The 21,674-nt window shown below is 36.5% G+C and overlaps 1 protein-coding gene across 3 annotated transcripts in view; it reads left to right on the plus strand.

Annotated features, from left to right (window-relative positions):
• The window catches only part of LOC102685707 (kinesin-like protein KIF13B), a 77,264-nt gene that overhangs the window by 49,202 nt on the left and 6,388 nt on the right, over positions 1-21,674 (plus strand). The window contains exons 22-39 of one of the 3 annotated variants that reach the window (XM_069179957.1): positions 229-402; positions 929-1,086; positions 2,111-2,243; positions 3,141-3,287; positions 4,478-4,507; positions 5,047-5,146; positions 6,564-6,690; positions 8,027-8,082; positions 8,292-8,416; positions 9,654-9,830; positions 10,608-10,700; positions 11,725-11,877; positions 13,060-13,137; positions 14,048-14,098; positions 15,675-15,774; positions 16,258-16,391; positions 19,232-19,294; positions 20,132-21,134. In XM_069179957.1, the coding sequence (XP_069036058.1) occupies positions 229-402; positions 929-1,086; positions 2,111-2,243; positions 3,141-3,287; positions 4,478-4,507; positions 5,047-5,146; positions 6,564-6,690; positions 8,027-8,082; positions 8,292-8,416; positions 9,654-9,830; positions 10,608-10,700; positions 11,725-11,877; positions 13,060-13,137; positions 14,048-14,098; positions 15,675-15,774; positions 16,258-16,391; positions 19,232-19,294; positions 20,132-21,134 (2,902 nt within the window). The remainder of the gene's footprint in view (positions 1-228; positions 403-928; positions 1,087-2,110; positions 2,244-3,140; positions 3,288-4,477; positions 4,508-5,046; positions 5,147-6,563; positions 6,691-8,026; positions 8,083-8,291; positions 8,417-9,653; positions 9,831-10,607; positions 10,701-11,724; positions 11,878-13,059; positions 13,138-14,047; positions 14,099-15,674; positions 15,775-16,257; positions 16,392-19,231; positions 19,295-20,131; positions 21,135-21,674) is intronic. The other 2 variants (XM_069179960.1, XM_069179959.1) reach the window with 2 other exon arrangements.

Genomic DNA, 21,674 nt, shown 5'->3' on the forward strand with positions numbered 1-21,674 from the left:
CATTAAGATGTAAAATACTAAGTAGGTTCCTTCATAGTCTTTTCAACCCTATCAACAGCTGAGTTATTTTAGCCTTGCAATATAGGACTCCCCTTTAAACCCAGGAATATATCTGGCTGCTATTCTTCTGACTGTAACTTTCAGGCAATACAATGGACAGATATTTACGATAATCTAAGGCATGCAAACCTAACAAAATTACATGTTTGTTTTTCTTTCCTGATGCAGGTAAAGATACTTCAGGCCACAGGATTGCCACAGTACCTGTCCAACTTCGTATTTTGCCAGTACTCATTTTGGGACCAGTCTGAACCTATAATAGTTGCCCCAGAGGTAGACCCCTCTGCTTCCTCACCAGCGAGTAAAGACCCCCAGTGTATGGTGGTTTTTGACCACTGCAAGGTGAGTCTATTATTGAGGGCAGGACTGCTAACTGCAATTAGCAGTTGAATAAATTACATTAATCCTACCTGGGTAATGGGTATGTAACTGCCAATTTGAATTAGTTAAGCCTTTTTGTATACATTTTGTTTTAGTTTTGAAGAACATGAACAATGTCTGGGCGGCACAGTGGCACAGTAGTTAATATTGCTGCCTTACAGCTCTGGGGCTCTGGGTTAAATTCTGAACCTGGGGTGCTATGTGGAGTCCATATGTTCTCCCTGTGTGTGAATGGTTTTCCTCCAGGTGCTCCAGTTTCCTCTCACAGTCCAAAGACATTGCTTCTGTGAAAACTGGCCCAGGTATAATTGTGTGGGTTAGTGTCTGTGTGTGCGTGTCCAGTGGTGGACTGATATCTTGTCTGTGGTGAATCCTGCCTCATGCATGTTGCTTGCCGAGATAGGCTCCAGGTTCCCCACACCCTTGTATTGGATAAGCAGTTAGAAAATGAATGGATGGTTGAACATTGCTCATTTTTCCTCTATAGGAACTGGCTGTGACTGTGTCAGAGGACTTCATAGAGTACCTCACAGAGGGGGCTGTGGCAATCGAGGTGTATGGACACAAGCAGACAGACCCACGAAGAAATTTTGCACTGTGGGACCTGGGCATCATTCAGGCCAAAACACGCACCCTCAGAGACCGGTATTCATGCTTATTTCTTCTGCTCATCCACAAATGTACAGATTTGATCCTTTTAATTTTCTTTTAGGACACTAATTTGGTAATTTACAACCTTCAACAAGTTACTTGCATAATAAGCCCTACATATCTGTCACCATCTTTCATTATACTAATGCAAAGGTAAATATGGATTCAAATATGTATATCGGTGAACTAACTGTACTGGTAACTGTTTATATTACTGTTCATTAAGAAATCCTACAATTATCATAATGCAACACCAGATGGTGGTGTTAGTCCACCTTGTGCCATTTTCCTAGCTGCAATTATCCATTATTTTTGTGCTTCTTAATCTTTTTCTGATATAAATAATTCAATCATTTCATTTTTTGTCCATATGTTGTTTTTTAATAGCAAATCATTTTTGGTATGACATTGAGGAAATAGCAGAATATTATTCTTTCTGATTTGGTGCTCTGTGCTTGTGAGAAAATAAATATTGGCAAAACTGTTCTACTATCTTAAATATCACTTCGAAAGAGGTGCACAGGTCAAAAAGTCACAAAACATCTGAAAATAAGTATCCAGTGATTATTTAATGACTAGTGAGAAAATGTATTTTGGCATATTTTCAATGATAATACTTAGTGATGTTTAGTGTTTTCATGTTTCCTTTACAAATTAATTTGGAATATACACAGTAACAAACCATTCTGTATGATCTGAATTGTTTTCTCACATTTTCTAATTTCTTATTTTCATATGGCATCTTCTTGTCAGTGTGGGTTTTCCAGGTTAACTTCAGTTGCTTTAGGAATGTTTACACTTGAAATTGTCATACATGTAAAAACGATCAAATTCTTTCACTCTGTCTTTTCATCCACGTTGTTTTTAGCTGAAAATAATTGCATTCATATTTTTAAGTAAGATTGAAATACACGTCTTCACTTTAAATAGCATAAACCAAACTTAGTGCATTTAAATAACACTCAGCTAAAATGAAGGTAGAAGAAATTTTTTCAGTCATAGTGTTTGTGTGGTGCAGGTGGAGTGAGGTAACCCGGAAGGTGGAGCTGTGGGTTCAGATCCTGGAGCTCAATGAAAATGGAGAATATGTTCCAGTTGAGGTTGTTGCTGCAAAGGACGTTCGCACTGGAGGGATCTTCCAGCTCCGACAGGTTAAATGTTTTTCTTTATTTTAATATCTAGGCAAGCTACTTTTACAAGTGCAGGTTAAATGGACCATAATTTTACTTTTTTCCCCCAGGCTGTGGTGGAATTCTGTGGTGACACTTCTATCTTAAATTGCAACACGTATGAAAAGGAATTGCATGATAAAGCTGCATTCTCATGTCAGTGCTTGGAATGCAGTGTTTTCTCATTTTAGAGATAGCAGGTTGAACATCACCTGGCACTGTCTGATCAGTGAAGTGCAATCGGTTGAGAGCAGTAGGTTTTGTTTGGGTGGACAGTGAATTTTTTGGCCTGAATGTCCAGCACTTATGAGACTGCTATGTTATGTTATGAGCTGTGAGCTGAGTTGCTGCCACTTATCTGTGTTTTTGGTGTTTCCTTAGTGTCTTTGTATTGGAGCATATGTGCATATTAGCATTAAATTACACTTGTGCATATGACAATAAACTGAACTGTATGAATCCTCTGTCCAATGCATTACTCTGCTGTTTGCTTTTTGGGCATGCAGTGTGAAATTGTACGATTTTGTGTTTCAGAGGATGTGTGCATATAGTCCGCATTTTTCCTGTGGTGATTAAAGCATTCTTGCAGCAAGTTGTGTTAACGAAAGATTTGCAATTTTAGTGTTAAAAATAAAGGCGTGTAATTCAAACGTCTGTGCAGCGATACCAACGGCACTTCCGTTAAGTGAAAGTAAAACTGCTATGGATGCTAATTCCCTTTCAGCTTCAACAAATGGCTGCATGATATTCTGTGATCAATTGGTTACTAGCAAACAAGTTAGATGGCTGTAACATTCTGTGCATTATAAGCGGTATTTTGTTTGCTCGTCTGCTGTCCCATGATGAAGACGGTTGACGTTTTCCTTCTTTCTCACTCAGGGCCAGTCCAGGCGGATCCAGGTGGAGGTTCGCTCAGTGCAGGACTCCGGCACCATGCCGCTCATTGCTGAGTCGGTGCTGGCTGTGTCAGTGGGCTGTGTAGAGATACGCCAGGCTCGTTCTGCCAAGAGTGGTGAATCTCAAGAGGTAGGTCTCAAGAGGTTGTGGCTCATTCTGTAGAGGAAGGACTGTGCTTAAATTCTCTAGCATTACAATCTGAAAACCATTACTGACATATCTATGCTACGTAGTATGTAACTACCATCGTTGTGTGAATGGTAAGAAAGCAATCCAGAAATTAAAACCAGTGAAAACAAAGTCTAGAATAATAAAAAAAAGACGTATAGGCTATACTAGATTGTCACTAGCAGAAATGAGCACTTCTGTTTGTTCTGTTGACGTGCAGATATTCTTCAAAGCTGGTATGGAGTCAAAAATAACAGCTGCATTTTGGCTTATATAATACAATGTAGATGTAAATGAAAATCTGCGTTACATTCATGTGTAAATGAAGTCACATGGCTTTAGGATGAATTCAGTAAGTTACAGATAGAACGTTTTTATAATCTTTTTAATCCCATCAAGTTAATGGAGCAAAATATTTTGCTTAGATGGTGCCCATGTGTTTCTGCATGTCAATTCAAGAGATCCCATTATTAGTACTGTTTGTGTTAGGCTGTATTCGTGGATAAACTGGTAATAAAGAGAAGAGAAGTGCAGTGATTCTAATGATAATTTTATGTGAATATTTTGGTATTTGTACTGAAACACTCAAACAAGACATTTAAAGACATAAAATATATATACATAGTAAGCTGCATGAGATCGATATGTTATGTTTGTGTTATAATAACTAGTACTTAGTTGAGTTACCCACATGTTGATCATTAGGTGAGGTGTCAAATATTCAACTCACACTAAAGTGAGCAGAGCTATCTTGCACTACGTTTGGTAGTTCTGTAACTTATACTTGTTTAAGTATCAGTGAATTATTTGTTTACTAAATTTTTACAAGCACTTGAGTTTATTTTTCCACTTAACAATGTTTGAAAGTAACTATTTGTATAAGAGCTATTTAGCTGTAGTATAAATATATGTTACTTTTTAATTGTTTTTACATTTAAAAAGGGTTGTTGTTTCCATATTTTATGGTAGTTATGGGCTCATTTGACCTGAAAAGAGAATTCTCGGGTTACAAGAGCCAGTTACTAAAATAACTATGTATTCCAGAAACTGTTTTGACTTGTATGGATAATATGACTAAATGTTTCTTACAGTGGATGTGGAACAGCTTGAAACAGATTTTATTTTTATTAACCGAGATTCCTTTTTTGAAGGTAGAAGATGATGAAATGGACAGTTATCAGGTAACCTTCATACATTTTGTCCAATTCTTGGAAAGCTCATCAATGAATACATGCACTCTCCTGCTTCTGTTTACGATACATTTCTTTTATTCATTATTTTTTCACTGAACTTGGAATGTTGAGAAAAACATTGGAAGCTGCTTTTCCTTTAGTAAATAATGTTATGTGACTTTTGCATTGTACCAGTGTTATTCGTTTCAGGACTTTATTAATATGGAATTTATTAATATGATAAGTACCATGTTTAGAATCAGTCCTGTTCATCTATGGGCCTTTGAGCCAATGTGAAGCAAAAGATGAGTAATATAGAGTGTGTTGGAGAAGTTAGGTGACATTTTTAACCTACATGGTGGGACTTTGATGCTTAAAATTTTTTTAAATCTAAATAGCTACATTATTTTTTTGTATTTAATTTGCTAATATTTGTTGCTCTTAAGAGTTAGAATAAATGTCATTGATATATAAAATGATGTACATGGTGCTTTTGTAAGGGTGGGTAAAGACAATAAGCAGATGAGTGTTGTGCTGTGACACTGCAGGAACGCGACCTGGAAAGGCTGAGGCGACAGTGGCTGACTGCCCTGACCAAACGACAGGAGTATCTTGATCAGCATCTGCAGAACTTGGTCAGCAAGCAAGGTAGGAACACGTACCACACAGCTATAAACCTTCTCACATTTTTAGAGACTGCGGTGTGCTGTAGGTTTAGGTCTTCTTGACCTCCACTGCTGGGTGTTGACTGTTTCTTTAAAATGGAAGTTTACCTGGGTGTCATACTGAGAAAATTCTTATTCTGTATATACAATATACTCTATCCTCGTTAATCTATAGATGCTATCATATGGCTGTCTTGAAAAATAAAAATTTGTTGTGCAGGATACTGCATTCTTCTTACCATTTTGCTTTTGAGTAACATTTGAAAATACCTCAGCCCCTTTCTCAATAGGGCAATAATCTAAACGTTTTATGTTTCTTAACTTTAAGCTCCTACACCAGTCTTAAGCCAAAATCAGAAACCTTAAATACATAAAATACAGAAAGTGTGGAAAAATTAATACAAGTGATAGATGTATAGTAGCTTTGAAAAAAATCTCACAATATTAATCTGATCTTTTTCATATTGTAACACCATCATGAACAAAACTTTGTCTAACTTTATTCAAAATTAAAAAAGCGTTGTTCGGTTACTTGGTAACTGCGGTGTTCAAAAGTTATTTAGCCAGTAAAATGCAAAGTTGATAGGTATTGATTCAAATATGGCACTACTGTGTAAACCAAGATGACTCTTTTGATTGCAGACTGTTCCTAGTTCAACATAAGATGCTATTATCTTTTGATATAAAGATTACATTGAAACCTCTGAATATCACCACAAATTTAAACTATTTTATAAAACCAGTATAGCTAAGTAAAACCAATGTTGGTATTCATTATATTAAAATATAATATATTTTTAATGGATGTCTCCACATAAGATGTGCATTAAATGCACAGCATCTCACATTCTGATTTTGTTTATGAAGGTGCCAAGTAAAATAAATTAATGCCATATTATATGTAGTAATATGGCATTAATATTGGTGCTTCTGGTTTTCAGATGATTTGGTTGTTCATAACCAAATCATCTGAAAACCAGAAGCACCACCTCTCTTCAACTTTTTACCACTTCTCCCATATTTTCTTTAGACAAATCGGAGGATGATGTCTCTCTTTATAAATACAATTAAAATATTATGTGTAAACAAGCATTGTGACTTGACTTCAATCTTATTCTGACATTTCAGACGTCTTTTGTTTAGAACAGACTATGCAGTAAACTTAGTTTTCCAGGCAGTTTTGTTTTTATAAATGTATTTTTAATGGATGTCTCCACATGTCTCCACATAAGATGTGCATTAAATGCACAGCATCTCACATTCTGATTTTGTTTATGAAGGTGCCAAGTAAAATAAATTAATGCCATTTTATATGTAGTATATGAACAATCAAATCATCTGAAAACCAGAAGCACCGCCTGTCTTCAACTGTTCACCAGTTCTCCCTTTATTTTCTTTAGACAAATCGGAGGATGATGTTGACAGGGAATCTCAACTTCTGGAGTGCCGGCTCACACTGACAGAAGAGCGTAACGCTGTAATGGTGCCCTCTGCTGGCAGTGGCATCCCAGGGGCACCAGCAGAATGGTAAGGTTATTGCCCATCTTGTAGTTTTTGATACGATAAAATAAACAAATTTAAGCCCATTTTATGGTAACACTGCTGTCAAATGCAAAACCCTTTTGATGTAATTGAATGTCTCCAACTTTACCCTTACACTTGCAACTAGTTCACCTATCTTGTATTTCTTTCTGTTGACTTTTGAGGTGCTTGGTACAAAGAGCCACACCAAATTAAAATGAGCAACCTTTAAATAAGAGTGACATTTGTCCACTTGCAATTAAACAGGTTTAGGTACAACCAGCTACATCTGCTAAGCTGACGTTTTGCTAATAGAGAGGAGTTTGATGCCTATGATTATCCCACAGTCTCAAAGTTTTGCCACAGGTGCAGCTGTGTTTCCATCAGACACTGGTTCGACAGTAGGGGAAGGTTTCCATGCCTGTGCATCTGCGTTGTGACTGTCTTTGTGAAAATTTTTGGTATTTGTACTGGTGCACTCTGTGTTTCTTTGTCTACTTTTTTCCCCCAGTTTTTAAGATGCATTGATGAAAGTGGAATACAGCTTTTATCTTTGATATTGTGCTTTTGTAATCCTTGTACTGCTGCATCCCAGCTGGAGCCCTCTATGTGGCTCTCAGAGGACTCCTGTTTAATACCCAGGATCTGATTTTAATTAACTTTAACTACCTTAAATCTTATTTTGAACATTGTAATCCATGGCAAACAAAACATTGCAAAATAAGGATTGCAACAGATCGGGTTCCTCAAGTGTGTCCATATGCATGGCAGTTATGCAGCAAGAATATCACTCAGTTTGTGTGGTTATTGAGTGCAGTGCACTTTTCTTAAAATCTCTGACTTATACTGATTGTATTCCGCAATGGTACTGATCCACTAGTGAGAGGAGTTTTCATTTTGTACATCTTTGTTATTGTAGACACAGAAACACAAACAGATTTGATCACTTTTAACATTTTTATTTTAAAAGCAGTTTATATCACCAGCATTTTCCTCTACCCTGTTTTCTTCTTTGCAACGTTTCATCTTTTTTTCCTCCTTTCTAGTAGGGATAAGCAACTGTTTCTTCAAATGCAATAATTCTGGTATAAACCTCTAAGAGCTGAGATAAAATAAATTCAATGGGTATTTATTTCAATGTCTCACCACAGAGTTGAGCCAGTTCAACACTGATTCATACCTTTTTCCTCCTTACTGTCCATTCAGAAAATACATTTTGTACAAAACAGCTATTTGAATGTGTAATGTTCAACCAGCAGACTTGCACCTTAAAGTTTTAGAAGCTGACCATGTGCATGCAGATGAAGCTTCAGGATTCTGAATACTCTGTGTTTATTTATAGGATTCCGGTTCCTGGAATGGAAACCCACATCCCTGTTCTTTTTCTGGACCTGAGTGGTATGTATGTCTTACAGTGAGCAAGGAAGGATAGAATTCATTGAATGTCCTGCTTCCGTTTTTCACGGAATGTGCCTGTAATCATGCATCACTAACAACCAAGTTTAACTCTTCTGATGTTCTTACCTTTCGTGGTTCTGTAGCACAAAGGAGCATAAGGGACATGGTGATCAACACTCTTCACTAATTGACTTGATGCTCTTCCACAGCAGATGACTTCAGCTCACAGGATAACCTTGACCAGCCAGAGGCGGGTGGCTGGGATGCCACACTCAGTGGGGAGGATGAGGATGAATTCTTTGAGCTGCAGATTGTGAAGCACCATGACGGAGAGGTGAGATCTGATGACACTTAATACTAGAGGTAGCTTGAAGTGAGTGCTGGTATACTTCCAGAGTAAACTTCAGATTCACGCAACACATTCTGGAAATATAAAGGTGATACACAGCATTTGTGTAGCTCTCATCAAACTAAGGGGTTTGGAATAGTTTACAGCAGTACCTTGGCCAATTGTATATTGAACAGCAGCTGTCTATAGATTCTCTCTGCAGAAGCCTTGTTATCATTAATGTGATTTTTAAAAATATGGATTAATCCCCCACTTGCAGGAGTTTCAGTCTTATTAAATATTGCATGTAATATTAAATATTTTGTATGTAAATGAGGGTAACACTGTACAACAAATAAAAGCTGCTTTCTGATTGGATCAGGGTGGTCATATTTAGGATCAACAAGGATCTATCACACAGTTTCCACTCATATATCTTTTAAATATTTGCTTTTGGGAAATCTTATTTTTTGTGAACTCGGTCATTCCTGTAAAAAAATAACGCATGCTGATATCCATGTGATCTTACCTCTTTTGTGTTATATAATTGCATACAGCATGCTGTTATTGAAACCATTTATTTTGAATCTCAATTTGGTGAAAATGCATTTTCATAAGAATAGAAAGTAATACATTTGCTATCACTTAGGTGACCTTTTCAGCAGAAATATTAATTGTTCTTCCACAATTTATAAAACATGACAGATATCTCCAATTTCATATAGTACAGTGAATTATTGTAATATGTATTTGCTTCAAAACGTAACCAGTGCTTTGCAGAAAATGCTAATTATTGAAGGTTTTATAACAGATGTCTGTGGTAGAATACAAAATAATTTAATACAGCTGTATCCCTCAGCATTGAGATGTAAAAGAACTGCCTATAAAGTGTTGGAGAACTAACAGTCTAACATTAAATCATCTGATGATTCATAGACTCTTAGATCTCTTAGATCTTGTATTTTGACAGTCACAACACTGACTATATAATTGAGTCTTTTCTCCTTATCAAAGACAGAAATCTAGTGCTTCATAGATACAGAATATGTAAAGAAAAGTCTCTTAAAATCTTTTCTTCAACACAATGTATAGCATGGTAGGTAGCAGCTAACTAGGAACACTCTGATTGTGACCCTCAGTACTACTAAAACCCCTCTCACACCACAAAAGATGGATTCTTCATTATAGACTGTGCAAATATGTGAACTCTGAGACACACGAATATCCCTCCTGCTTGCACTAGGTGAATGCAGAGGCCTCATGGGATTCAACAGTGCACAACTGTCCCCAGCTGAGTCGAGGGGCGGCGCCAGACCAGCGGGTGTACCTGACAGTAAAGACCACTGTGCAGCTCAGCCACCCTGCAGACATGCAGCTCATTCTGCGCAAACGCATCTGCGTGAATGTCACTGGCAGGCAGGTAAGGACTAGGCTTTAATGAAGATTTTATTTAAGTAGAGTTAGAGAGATAATGAATTCATTGCTGACACACAGACTGGTCTAGTTTGACTTAAACCCCTAGTGGCCAGACTAGACCAATAACCAATATGTAAAATGTCTTGGAACTTGATTTTGTGGACTTGCCAGTATTTTATTGATAGAATGGAATATTAAGTATTGGTGATCACTTAAGCTTACTAATAGAAGTTAGGGGACTATAAGCTTTTTTCCTTCAAATATTGTATTCTCTGTCATCACCTTTTTTATTAATACAGCAAATTGCTGACTGCTTATAACAGGCATCATTTCAGATATCTAGACACTTAACAATGCTCATGCCAATTGAACCACTTGTAGAGAATCACACAGCCTTGCTATTGAATACTTCGTACTTTATCAGGTTTTCTGTGTTTTGCAGGCAGTGAATTTGACTCTTGTTGATAGGGATTTGATTTAATTTATTTAATTATGCAAAGTATTCCAAATCTAGTAATCCTTTTTAAGACTGAGTACTTTTTTAAAAATAGTTTACTGTCAGACATTTGTTGCAGGATGACAAGTATAAATTTGGTTACAATAGACGGGGGCTCCTCTTTTCATGGTGTGTGAAAATAGGCAGCAAAATAAGAGAAAACACACACTACAAAACACACTCTTAGGTTTAGTGTTTGTGAAATTACATCATTCTAAGAAAACCTCTAATTCCAATTTTTAATAACTTTCACTGTTTTCTGCTTTTTGTATACGTACAATACAGGGCTTTGCTCAAAGTTTTCTACGGAGGATGTCTCACAGAAGTACGATCCCTGCCTGTGGAGTAACCTTTGAGATTGTGTCCAACATTCCAGGGGTGAGGCAACAGATGAACACTGTCACAAGCCATCCAAAAGCAGATATCAGTTAAATTGAGAACCCTGACATCCAAAAACAGTTTGGATTACAGTGAAATGGACAGATTTAAGCCCTTATTTTGCTTAAGATCAGTGCTAAAAATAAAAAGTAGTTTGCATGCAGGATAAAGCCATCTTGATTATGGTTTGTTGAAATAGTAATGTGCCAGTGTTATTGTAATTTTTGTAATTTTCTTACTTGTATTGAATTTATACCAAAAATACATTTGTTAGTATAGCTACAGAAATGTGTTTTTGAGCGCACTAGAAATATCTTTGTGCATTTCTAAAGTAGAATATATGATTATAATTGTATGTAGTTTAATGAGTAACACATATAGCAGTACAGTATGTCAACATTGCTCAGATGTGTACTTTTTAGTAAACTGGTAGATACTGCTACAGTATCTGCACTAGTACTCAAAGGTATTTGCTTAGGGACGGAGCGGTGGCTCTGTGGCTAAGGATCTGTGCCTGTGGCTGGAAGGTTGCCGGTTCGATTCCCACGGCCGGCAGAGGAATCCTACTCCGTTGGGCCCCTGAGCAAGGAGCATTAACCCCAAATGCTCCAGGGATGCTGTACAATGGCTGACCCTGTGCTCTAATCCCAAGCTTCTCTCTCTGTCTGTGTATCTGTGTCTCATGGAGAGCTAGCTGGGGTATGCGAAAAAAGACAAATTCCTAATGCAAGAAATTGTATATGGCTAATAAAGTGATCTTATCTTATTACGGTTGAACACAAATTTATATTTGCATTCACTCATCTTTATTTTAGATTAAAGCGTGGTTTATGTGACGATAAGAAAATAATGTATACCAAATCAAATACCCTCATGCTCTCCTTTAAAATACAACAATGACACTGTTTTTTTCTTTGTGGTTGGCGGAGTATGGATAAAAAGAGCAGTGAAGCATCCCACTACTTTTGCAGAACAAATGTTAGGTGAATTCAACCACACAGCAGTCTTGTGCTTATATCTGCAGGATGCCGAGGGTTCGGAGGACAGGGAGATGCTAGCGCGACTGGCAACCAGTGTTGAGAACCAGCAGTCAGCGGACTCAGAGGCGGCCATAGAGAAGTACCTGCGCAGTGTGCTTGCTGTAGAGAACATCCTCACACTAGACCGGCTACGACAGGTTAGCAGAGCTCTTACAGACTCAGCCAAGTTCATCCACTGCCACTAAGCACTTAAGTTTGGCAGCAGCCTCTTTGACAGTTATTCTTCAGTATCATGAGACTAAAAAAAAATATGAGAGCAAGACTGTACTAATATTTTGTATTTATAGGAGGTCTTTTCATCTCAAAGGGTTTCTTAGCACTTGACCATCAGCTGCACTCGCTTCATAAAAGAAGTGTTCTGCCTCTTACTGTGATATTTACACCGAGGCAGAATTAACATCAGATCAGTGTTAGCGTTTTTGTATAAAAATACAGTTTTAGGATTAGACTTAAGGTTCAGGGCTTTGAAACTATTTATATCATTTGTAAATAATTTTTTATTTCATTTATGTAGCCAGTGATCCCATGATCACAAATGTGGCACAGATGACCATGACTTTACTGGATCATCACCACAACGTCAGTATTACTCTTTGAAATAGTATTGTGGTCAAACGGCAACACCAACACATCCCACGCCAATTTAGAGTTCAATGGCAATTGTTTATTTTATAGTCAAAAGGTCAAAAATAAAATAATAAACTAAAATAAATTGAGCTGTTTTTTGTGCTCCTATGCTATCTTTCTAAATACTGGGCGCAGCTAGTCTGGCATGGGTATAATTTTCTCCACAAAACTGCCTTTGTAAAGAAATGAAAAAGAAACATTCACAAGCCAGTTTCTCTTTGCCAGGTCAGTATTGCATACAAAGTCCTCTTCCAGTCTGTTTTAGTTTAATTACAATGCTTTTATTTTGTGCACGTGTCTGCCTCCTTGTTTTTCTCTTGGGACCCTCGTTCATTTGCCTGACTATAGCTGCCCAATTGTTCCAATGCTTAGACTTAACGTAAAATTTCAAAAAGTTGCCCTGGACAATGCTAAAGCAAACAGTGATAGTAATCTATAATAACAGAAACCATGTGATGATCTCTGAAGGCTCTCCCTTGAGTGAGGGTGTGGGGATACTTCTCTAAGAAATATTCTTTTTAAGTTCAGACTGTTTTAGATTAATGAAATATACAGCATGAGTAAAATAAGTTTGATTCTTATAGGTGGCTAAACATTTAATTTGTATGAAGTTCTGGAGAGAGTCTGAGTGCAGCTCATCTGGTTAATTGCTTGTCAGTGTACGCATTTTCAGTGTTTCCCCCTGTGTATAGGAGGTGGCAGTGAAGGAACACCTGGCTGGGAAAGGAAAGGGGAACAGGCGCAGTCTCAGCTCCCCCAATGTGCACAGGGTGAGACTCAACTTTCCCTCTCCCCGGGGTAAAAAATCCTGGGAATAGTTTTGATCATCACAGAAATAAAAGTAGTCTATATAATACCACTTCAACACAATAACAAACGTGTATGTGTATATAAGAGGTTTGGTTATGCTACATAATGCTACAGAAATCTCTGAATGTGTATATATATACATTTTAAAATGAGAATGTTTAAATTGTTTTATCATGTTAATCCTCTTGTATATTTTTGTGAAGGGCATTGAACTTTCATGTTTTCTAGCAGTCTGATTAAGTTCCCAAGAACAGTTGGGTTTTTAGAATGACAAAGTTTTTTTTTTTTACTGTGCTTAACAGAATAGTTTTTTTAATATGATCCAGCATACACTTGTCTTCAGATCTTCTAAATACATAAAATACTGGAATTAGGTATCTTGGACATATTCAGTAAATTGTTGTATTTCCTTTTACCAGCAACTTAATGCTAGTTGTTTCAACTGATTGTATCATCCCAAAAAAGTGTTCATGCAATTCACAAGAGCTACAGTACAATAAGGGCTGTGCTGCGTGCATTATATTATAATAATCCTACCATGCTTAACTGTTTATAATGTTTATAAAATGTTTTTGATTTATTGCGGTTTAAATTTGGAGTATTAATAACAGGATTGTTTTTCAACTCCATACCAGTTGTGTGAATATTAAACCCTTATAAAAACATAAAGGACTGTTCAGAAGATGATGCTGTTTTTTGTCTCCGGTTTTCAACTAGATTGGAATTTCACACTTTCAATCATGGGCTAAACAAATAATATTTGCAGTGGACAGGTTGGAGATTAAATTGTTATTTGACTTTGGTTCCTACACCAATTTATAGAAAGCTTCTCCCAGTCTGCAATTAAGGTATTTTTCTCCTCTCCTACAGCTGTCTGGGAGCCGCCAGGACCTTTCGCCTAGCTCTCAACTGGAAAATAAGGTAAAGGAGCAGTCAGGTAGCTATCCCTGGAAGCTGGGGGTATGAAGATGCCTATGGTCAGATGAAGATCATATGTCCAGAAATAGTACAAATTTGTTGTAGTATATTTAAGTGGAAGTAAGTTTGTCTGTAATGTAATTGCACCCTTATTCAGTATCAAATGCTCCTTTATAATACCATCTGAAATCCCATTGGCCAAGGTAACAACATTGAAACATTGAAAGAGCATATTTAAAATTGATAGTGGTCTAGCAATATAATTTGATCAATTTTTATTAAATTCACTACAAAATATGTAAAAAAAATTAATAACTGTGTGAAATGTTTTAACTGTGATATTGTCATCCTGTGGTGTGCAGACTCCATTGTTCAATAAGTCTGACCACTGAAAGTAGTCATTGTCAGTACTAATGATCAAATTTAACAATAAGTATCTGGAGAACCCATTCAGGAAAATGACGAATGAAAACATAAGGTTGTATTAGTTTCTTTTTTGGGATACCCTTAAAATCCTTATCCTTCTCAGTGTCCACATGATTAGGGGAGGAGCAAAACTCTGGAGAAACTGAAGGCTCTGGAGGAACTATTTGGACTTGTGAAACTTACTACCTCTACTGAGTGACAAAACCATTCTTAATCCTTTTCTATTTGCCAGTCAGTAAAGAATCAATTCCTTTCTCCACGTCACATTGACAAAACATTTAGTAAATTTTATTTTTAAGAATTTGAGTCTGGCCAGGATGTTTACATGCTGGCAAACCCGTATCCTGTTAATTTTCAATCTTACAGCAAATGGTGAAGTTTTTTATTGCCACATCTATTTTGAAAAGGCTGTTTTCTGCATCTTAAGCACCCATACCGTGGATTATGGCTGCACAAAGTGATTTCTTTTTTGTTGAGTTTACAAAGAGGAATGGTGTTTATGAATGGGTACTCAAACTTTCGGATTACATTTATGAAATAAATTTATGAATACTCTTAAAGTAGACTAATGATGTTTAGAGGCAATGAATAAAACCAGAAAATAATTACATTTTTGTTTTCATCTGCCAAGTAAAACTGGAATTTTAATTTGTTCCCACCGAGAACATGTTAATCAGTTCATAACATTACAGGTGTTCTCTAAAACATGTTAATCCCTGTGGTTGAGGCTATTCCCCATTGAATGCCACTTTAATTGCAAAAATATTACAACTACAGTGTGTTCTGGGTAGGCCCTTGCTATTATGAGGTCACATATTATAGTCTTTTCAAAATGCTATGATGTCTTTGAAAATTGGATACAAGTTTCTTTTATATGGCATAATAAGTAATTGTTCAGTCAATTGTTTTGCAAAAAACATGACAATGTATGCCCACTTTTAATTTTTTTTTTGTTGGGGACACTTTTGCAAATTGGTAACTGAAAGTGTCAAGTTAGTATAAAACTAATTAATGTCAGCATGGATAAAACTGATAAAATGCCATCCTGGGCCATGGGTTGGGCACTTTGGCCCTAGAGGGATCTGTAACTGAAATATGGAATCACTAAGTGGTGGATCTCTCTTTTTAACCTTTATTTTTCTTTAACTTTTAGGGCCGTTGGGAAAGTCAGCAGGATATATCTTTGACTTCATCTCAGTTCAGTCGAACACCACCACACCCTTCACTTTCCAAGAGTGCTGAGCCAGAAGCAGGTAACCTTTTTAGGAGTTGCATCTTTTTCTTCAAGGATGCTGTTTGGAGTCTGCATTGAGCTACATTTTTCGTACTCAATTTTTATCTCTTATTTCAGCTATTATTGTATGTCACTGCATTTTCCCATTATAACTGTCTCATTATGCATTTGCAAGTTTTCTTTAACTTGGCTTTGCGTTTTGTTGAGTTTTAAATTTCAGTAGCCTTTCAAAACTATTGTGGAAATTTTATTTTTCAGACCGATTCATTTCGGTCTTTAATTTCATTCATAATTTTTTTTATTAGGTTTGGCATGATCTTTTATTGAAGCACATAATCAGAATGGACAACTTTTTTTTAATTTTTATATAAAGTCAGTCTCTTTGTCCCACACTTCTCTCCATTTTTTCTGTGTTGCTTTGTCCCATGCTTCTGCACTTTTTTCCTCTCCCTCTCTGTGTCACTGTCTCGCCTGTCCCTGTCTCCATCCTCGCTTCCTCTAGGTATATCTGGACTGGCTGCCTCTTATCTCTCCCCAGTGAAAGCTTTGGTGCCCCAGATGCCCAAACTGCTTAAGTCTCTTTTCCCTGTCCGGGATGACAAGAAAGACCTACGACCATCACCTCTTGCTCATCAGGTGGGGATTGGGGGTTTGCTTTAATTTCTCTGTGAGACCAAGGCTCAGTTTTAAAAAGGGTAACAAATGTACCACTTAAAGAGCCTTATAATTTTTTAGAAGGACAAAATTGCAATAATAAAGATTTTTCATAATGTGTTTTAATGGAGAGAATATTACTTCTTAAAATTAATTTAATTTAAGAAGAGTTAAAATGAGGTGATTGTCAGGGATGGTGAAAATAAGTATAATATCACATTAAAAAATGCCAGTACTATTTAATAAAAGTTATCCTTGAAGAATTGAGAGTACTCTGCCTTAGCTGCAAAGTATTGGTTTATAACCCCTCACCTCTTTTGCAGCAGTGAGCAATAGAGAAAAGGTTATTAATATTGTACAAAATGAGCTTTTATCTAAAGTCAAAATACGTTTGTACAGATCTTTACTTTTGAAAATATTATCTCCTCTACTAATCTTATTTCATAGCATACTTATTTAACATTAGAGTCTCTTTCATAATGTGATTTTGCCCATTTCCATTTGTTTTGTTAGAGAATACAAAGGATACCATTTTTAGTTGAAGGGCAAATTGTATTAACAGGATTGGTTCCAGGGAGTTAAACTCAGGCCATTTCTGATCATGCATTGCAAAAACCTTTTTGATGTAATGAGAAACTGAGCCACTAATGACATATTGTGGGATGTTTGTACGTTTGCTAACCAAAGCATAACATGGACGTAGAAAAGTTAGATCATCAACAATAATAGTGGACATGTACAGAGGATGATAAGGAAAAGTATACTTTTGTCAGTAGCTGTCCTTATCTTTTATCCTCAAAAGACAGCAACATCTGGGTTTGGGGTCAAGTCACGTCAGTCCCAGAGTCTCCCCGCAAAATGTACGTTTAGTAAATGTGTACTGCTACAATATTTTCAGAAGGCTTTAGATTACGTTCCTGACGAAAGATTAAATTCTCAAGTTGCAGGCAGAGCCCTTCCTTATTTTTGCCAGATGCTGGTATAGTAAACAAAGTAGTGAAGTTATAGAATTAGAAAACTTTGAAGTATCTGCAAAGAAAAATCTTTAAGATTTATCTAAAATCCAAGACTGGGCAAATACTTGGCATGCAGTCTTTAATGTACACAGGTGCAGAGTATTACACCCAAGCGTTAAATTGGGAATGCCGAGATTAAAGAAGGCACCTGTGAAAAAGACTTAGGTAATTCTATTAATACAGTATTTTCGTCTGGTCAATGTGCAACACAACAAAAAAGCAAACTGGATGTTAGGATATATAGTTAAAAGCATAGAATTTAATTCAAAAGAAGTGATTTGAAAACTGTAAAATACATGAAGAAAACCTCATTGAGAATATTGTCTACACTTTTGGTCACTGTTACAAAAATGTATTCCTGCTCTGCTAACCAGATACATTCCCAGGCTTAAAAGAATGATGTGGTGTGTCAACACTTTCCCTGTAATGGGATTTATAATGAATATGCTTTGTTGCCTTGAGCAATGCATATAAACCTTGGTTGTATTGCAGGTGGTCCTCCAGGAGTGTGTGAGGATGGGAGATGACAGAGTAGTTGTGTTTGATCTCCTGTCTCAGGTCTCATACTTGCTAAGTCAATCAGATCCCAAGCACCTTTACCCTGCCCAGCTTGTGCTGATCTTCAAAATGTATAGCACAGGCAATGTAGACTAAAGGAAAATTTGAGTATAAAGTTTCTCAATTGCAATTTTGTTTACTTGAAGGACATAATCTGAAGGACAATTACCGAGGCGATTGTTTCAGAAAATCTTAAAGCGCATTAGTGCAGAATTTGTGGAAAATGAAAAATTGCTCCAAAGGGGTTTTCTTTTCTAGTTATGGGTCATAAAAGACTTTTTTATTCCAATCCTGGCCGACAGAGGAAGGTGCACTTGGGAGATGCGCAGAATGAAAAGAATCTTAAAATGGTGCTGAGATTCAGTAGTTTGCATGCTTCAGGATATAAATGACTAAATCTTGAGAGTTATCCATGTCAGCAAAGATTATAAAAATTATACAACAAAACCTACATTTGAATAGAAGTTATATAACAGCCTACATGTTCTTTACAACAAAATGAAGACATTTTTCCAAGAAATTGTGGGGTTGGAGGCAAGATGAATATACTGTAACACAAGAAGCTGATTCTCCTCAATTAATGAATTAATTTGCCTCATTAAAGATTAACCATAACTTGTAAATCTTCATGTTGATTCACTGTATATATTATACGATGTTAAATCCTTATGGTCTTAAGGGCATAGTTTTAATAAATACTGTATGTGGACAATTAAAATTTCTTTTAAGATTTCAAACTGAGATTTTAATTAACAATGGCCTGGATTTTGAAATCAAGATAGCCATGGGAGAGTCCAGAGAAAAATGCACACCTGAAAGAAAAAAACAAAACACTAATCTCCTTTTCTTACCAAAAGCATATTTTTTTGCAGTTCCAGAAGTGCTTTCATTTTTTTCTATTAATACCCCCATGTTTGAAGAGCCTTTGAAAAGTAATGGATTGTCAGAGGTGAATTATATTACATAGATATGGATTTTTTTTTCTTGCTGAGCACTGCAAATTCAGTTTTAGCAAGCATGCATTTCTGTCTCTGCAAAAAAGCTTTCTCGATCTATATTTCTCTAAAAGCATACTTTTTTCTCAAGCTTTCATCTTTGGCATCAACATCCAACAAATAACTGTGATCAAAACCTGTAAAATTAGAAAAAAATGTTGCAGATATTTTGATTGAGTTGACTTATCAGAAATTGAGAGATTGTGTGTAGTGTTTTGAAAAGCAATCTAAATGTTTGTATTATTTCCTCTAGTCTGTACCTCGTATCATGGTGCAATCTGCAAGCAATGAAGAAAGTCCTCTCAAACCAAAACAGGTATGTTTCCTATTCAGTAAGCCCTTTTGGAAACAAGGTGCACAGTTGTCATTGAAATTACTTAGAACTAAAAGTAATTGTGTATGATCCAGATTAATACTTTACAAAGTCATGATTCTTGTTAGAAAGTGGAGTACTTGTATATTGCAAAATGACCTCCAGGCAATTTTATTGATGTCATTCCTTTCAAGTAATCAATATGGAAATTAAATATAGTATTAAATATATATATATAGATTTTAATTGAATTAAGAGGTATGCTCACTTAGAATAAGTGTTTTATTTCTTGAATTATGGCTAATTATATAATTATCTGCAAAACTGATATAATTCATACCCTTTTCTGTAAACTAAAAAATGAAAGGGTGTTTTATATTGGAGTAGCCATGTTTTTCATTTGTGTTAAACTTGAAATATTTGTTTATAAAATGAAAACGTCCGATGATTACTGAATACAACCATTATTTTTTGTGCTTTCATTTTGGTTTCATACTGTAAAGTTCTAAACATTGTAATCTGTTGCAACATGAAACCGATTTCCTTTTTCTTTATCTGATTGTAGAGGACCAAAGTAAGCTTCTGTTAATATTTAAAATGTATTTCTGTGAATGTATACTTGTCAATTACCACTTTTCTTTAAAGATCTCTTTACCATAATTTTGAGCATTTCTCAATTTGAGATTATTATGATTGATTAATTGTCTGTTTTGAAACTTTGTTGTTAACGCTTATAAATCGTTTTCGATTCTTCAGTCTTTATTCTAACTAGATGATTTCAAAGCAGATTTGAGTATTTAAAATTTTTCAGTTAATAACATGTTGTATACTATTACCTAGGTCCCTAAGAATGACAGTATCTCTCCGGCTGCACCCACAATAGGATCAGCCAGACAGTATGAGAAATATTACCCTACTGAATCCATAAGTACTGCAGATGGACAGTATGAGAAATGTTCCCCTGTCAAATCCATAACTGTATTAGAAGGACATGATGACAAACACTCTATAGCTGCATCCTTAGCAGTAGTGGACAGACCATCAGAAAACCACGAAGTGCCTTCTGTACCGGAGACTCCTGATGTGCCTCAAAGCCCTGCCAGTGAGGTCTCTAGTGGCTACTTCTCTGCCAGTATTTCTACAGCTACCCTCTCTGAAGCCTCCATAATAGGTAGTGATTCTGCAAGTTCCCCAGTCAACCAGGCCTCAGCCAGTAACATAATTGTAGCCCATCTTGGCAGCCCTGGGACTGACTCTGCTGCAACCCCAACAAACAATGGAAAAGTGGCCGAAGAGGGCCTAGAAGTCGCAGAGGCAGGGCTGCATCTGGATCAGTCTCAAGGATCAGTGGACAAAAACGGAGAAGCCTCTCCAGAAACAATCGACACAACAAAACCTCCAGAAATCAAACCACAAATGAAGCCTGAACCTGCTCTCTTGAAATCCTCTGCCTCAAACCCCTTTAAAATCCAGAAAGTCAAGACGTCAGACCTGAAATCTTTCACCCGTATTCTCGCAGAAGAAACCACTCTTCAGGAAGATGGGAATAGAGCCTTGGTAGAGAGAAGCATGATGTCAAGGGGTAGCGATCAAGCTGAAGTGAGGGAGGAAAAAGTCCAGTCGACGAAAGAGCAGCCCAGGTTCACAACAGAGCCAGCAGAAACTGAACAGCTGGAGATCGGTTCTGACCCGGAAGAGGCGAAGGAAGCTGTGCTTCCTGACTGGCTCAAAGAAGGGGAATATGTTACAGTTGGGACCAGTAAGAGTGGTGTAGTGCGCTACATTGGACCTACAGATTTTTCAGATGGTGTTTGGGTTGGAGTTGAGCTTGATGTTCCTGCAGGTAGGAGATCCTTTATGATGTTCTGCCATTTGTTACAACATGAACAGTATGAAAATGATTTTAGAAATGTCTAATCATAGGTAGGATGTTGTGTGAATCTATTTTATTTTTGTAAAACAGTATATTTATTATTTAATGCAAAACATATTTGTCATTCCCATGACTTTGCGGGGGTGTAAATTGTATATGGAAAACTTTCTAATGCAGGACACACTAATTGCTTGCTGTTTTTGTTGATAGCCAAGAACAGTCAAATCTGCATTAAGAAAACCGCTCAATGATTTTCTTATAAAACAATTTTCACGAGATTAAATGGTATATTGATCTTGAATGTACATTTTATGAATGTCTAATTCAGTGTTAATAGTTTGTGATACTGTCTGGACTATAATGTAACAGGAGATATATTTTGTTAGATGGGTCTCAGGGAAACAAACACACAGACAGTGTAATAAGTTACCAAACCAAAAGATTCTTCCAAAACAACTATTTTCCCCCCAAAAAAATCACAAAACTCTTCATGGGCTCATTGGTTGCTGA

The sequence above is a fragment of the Lepisosteus oculatus genome, chromosome 2 (genome assembly GCF_040954835.1).
Source record: "Lepisosteus oculatus isolate fLepOcu1 chromosome 2, fLepOcu1.hap2, whole genome shotgun sequence".
NCBI lineage: Eukaryota > Metazoa > Chordata > Actinopteri > Semionotiformes > Lepisosteidae > Lepisosteus > Lepisosteus oculatus.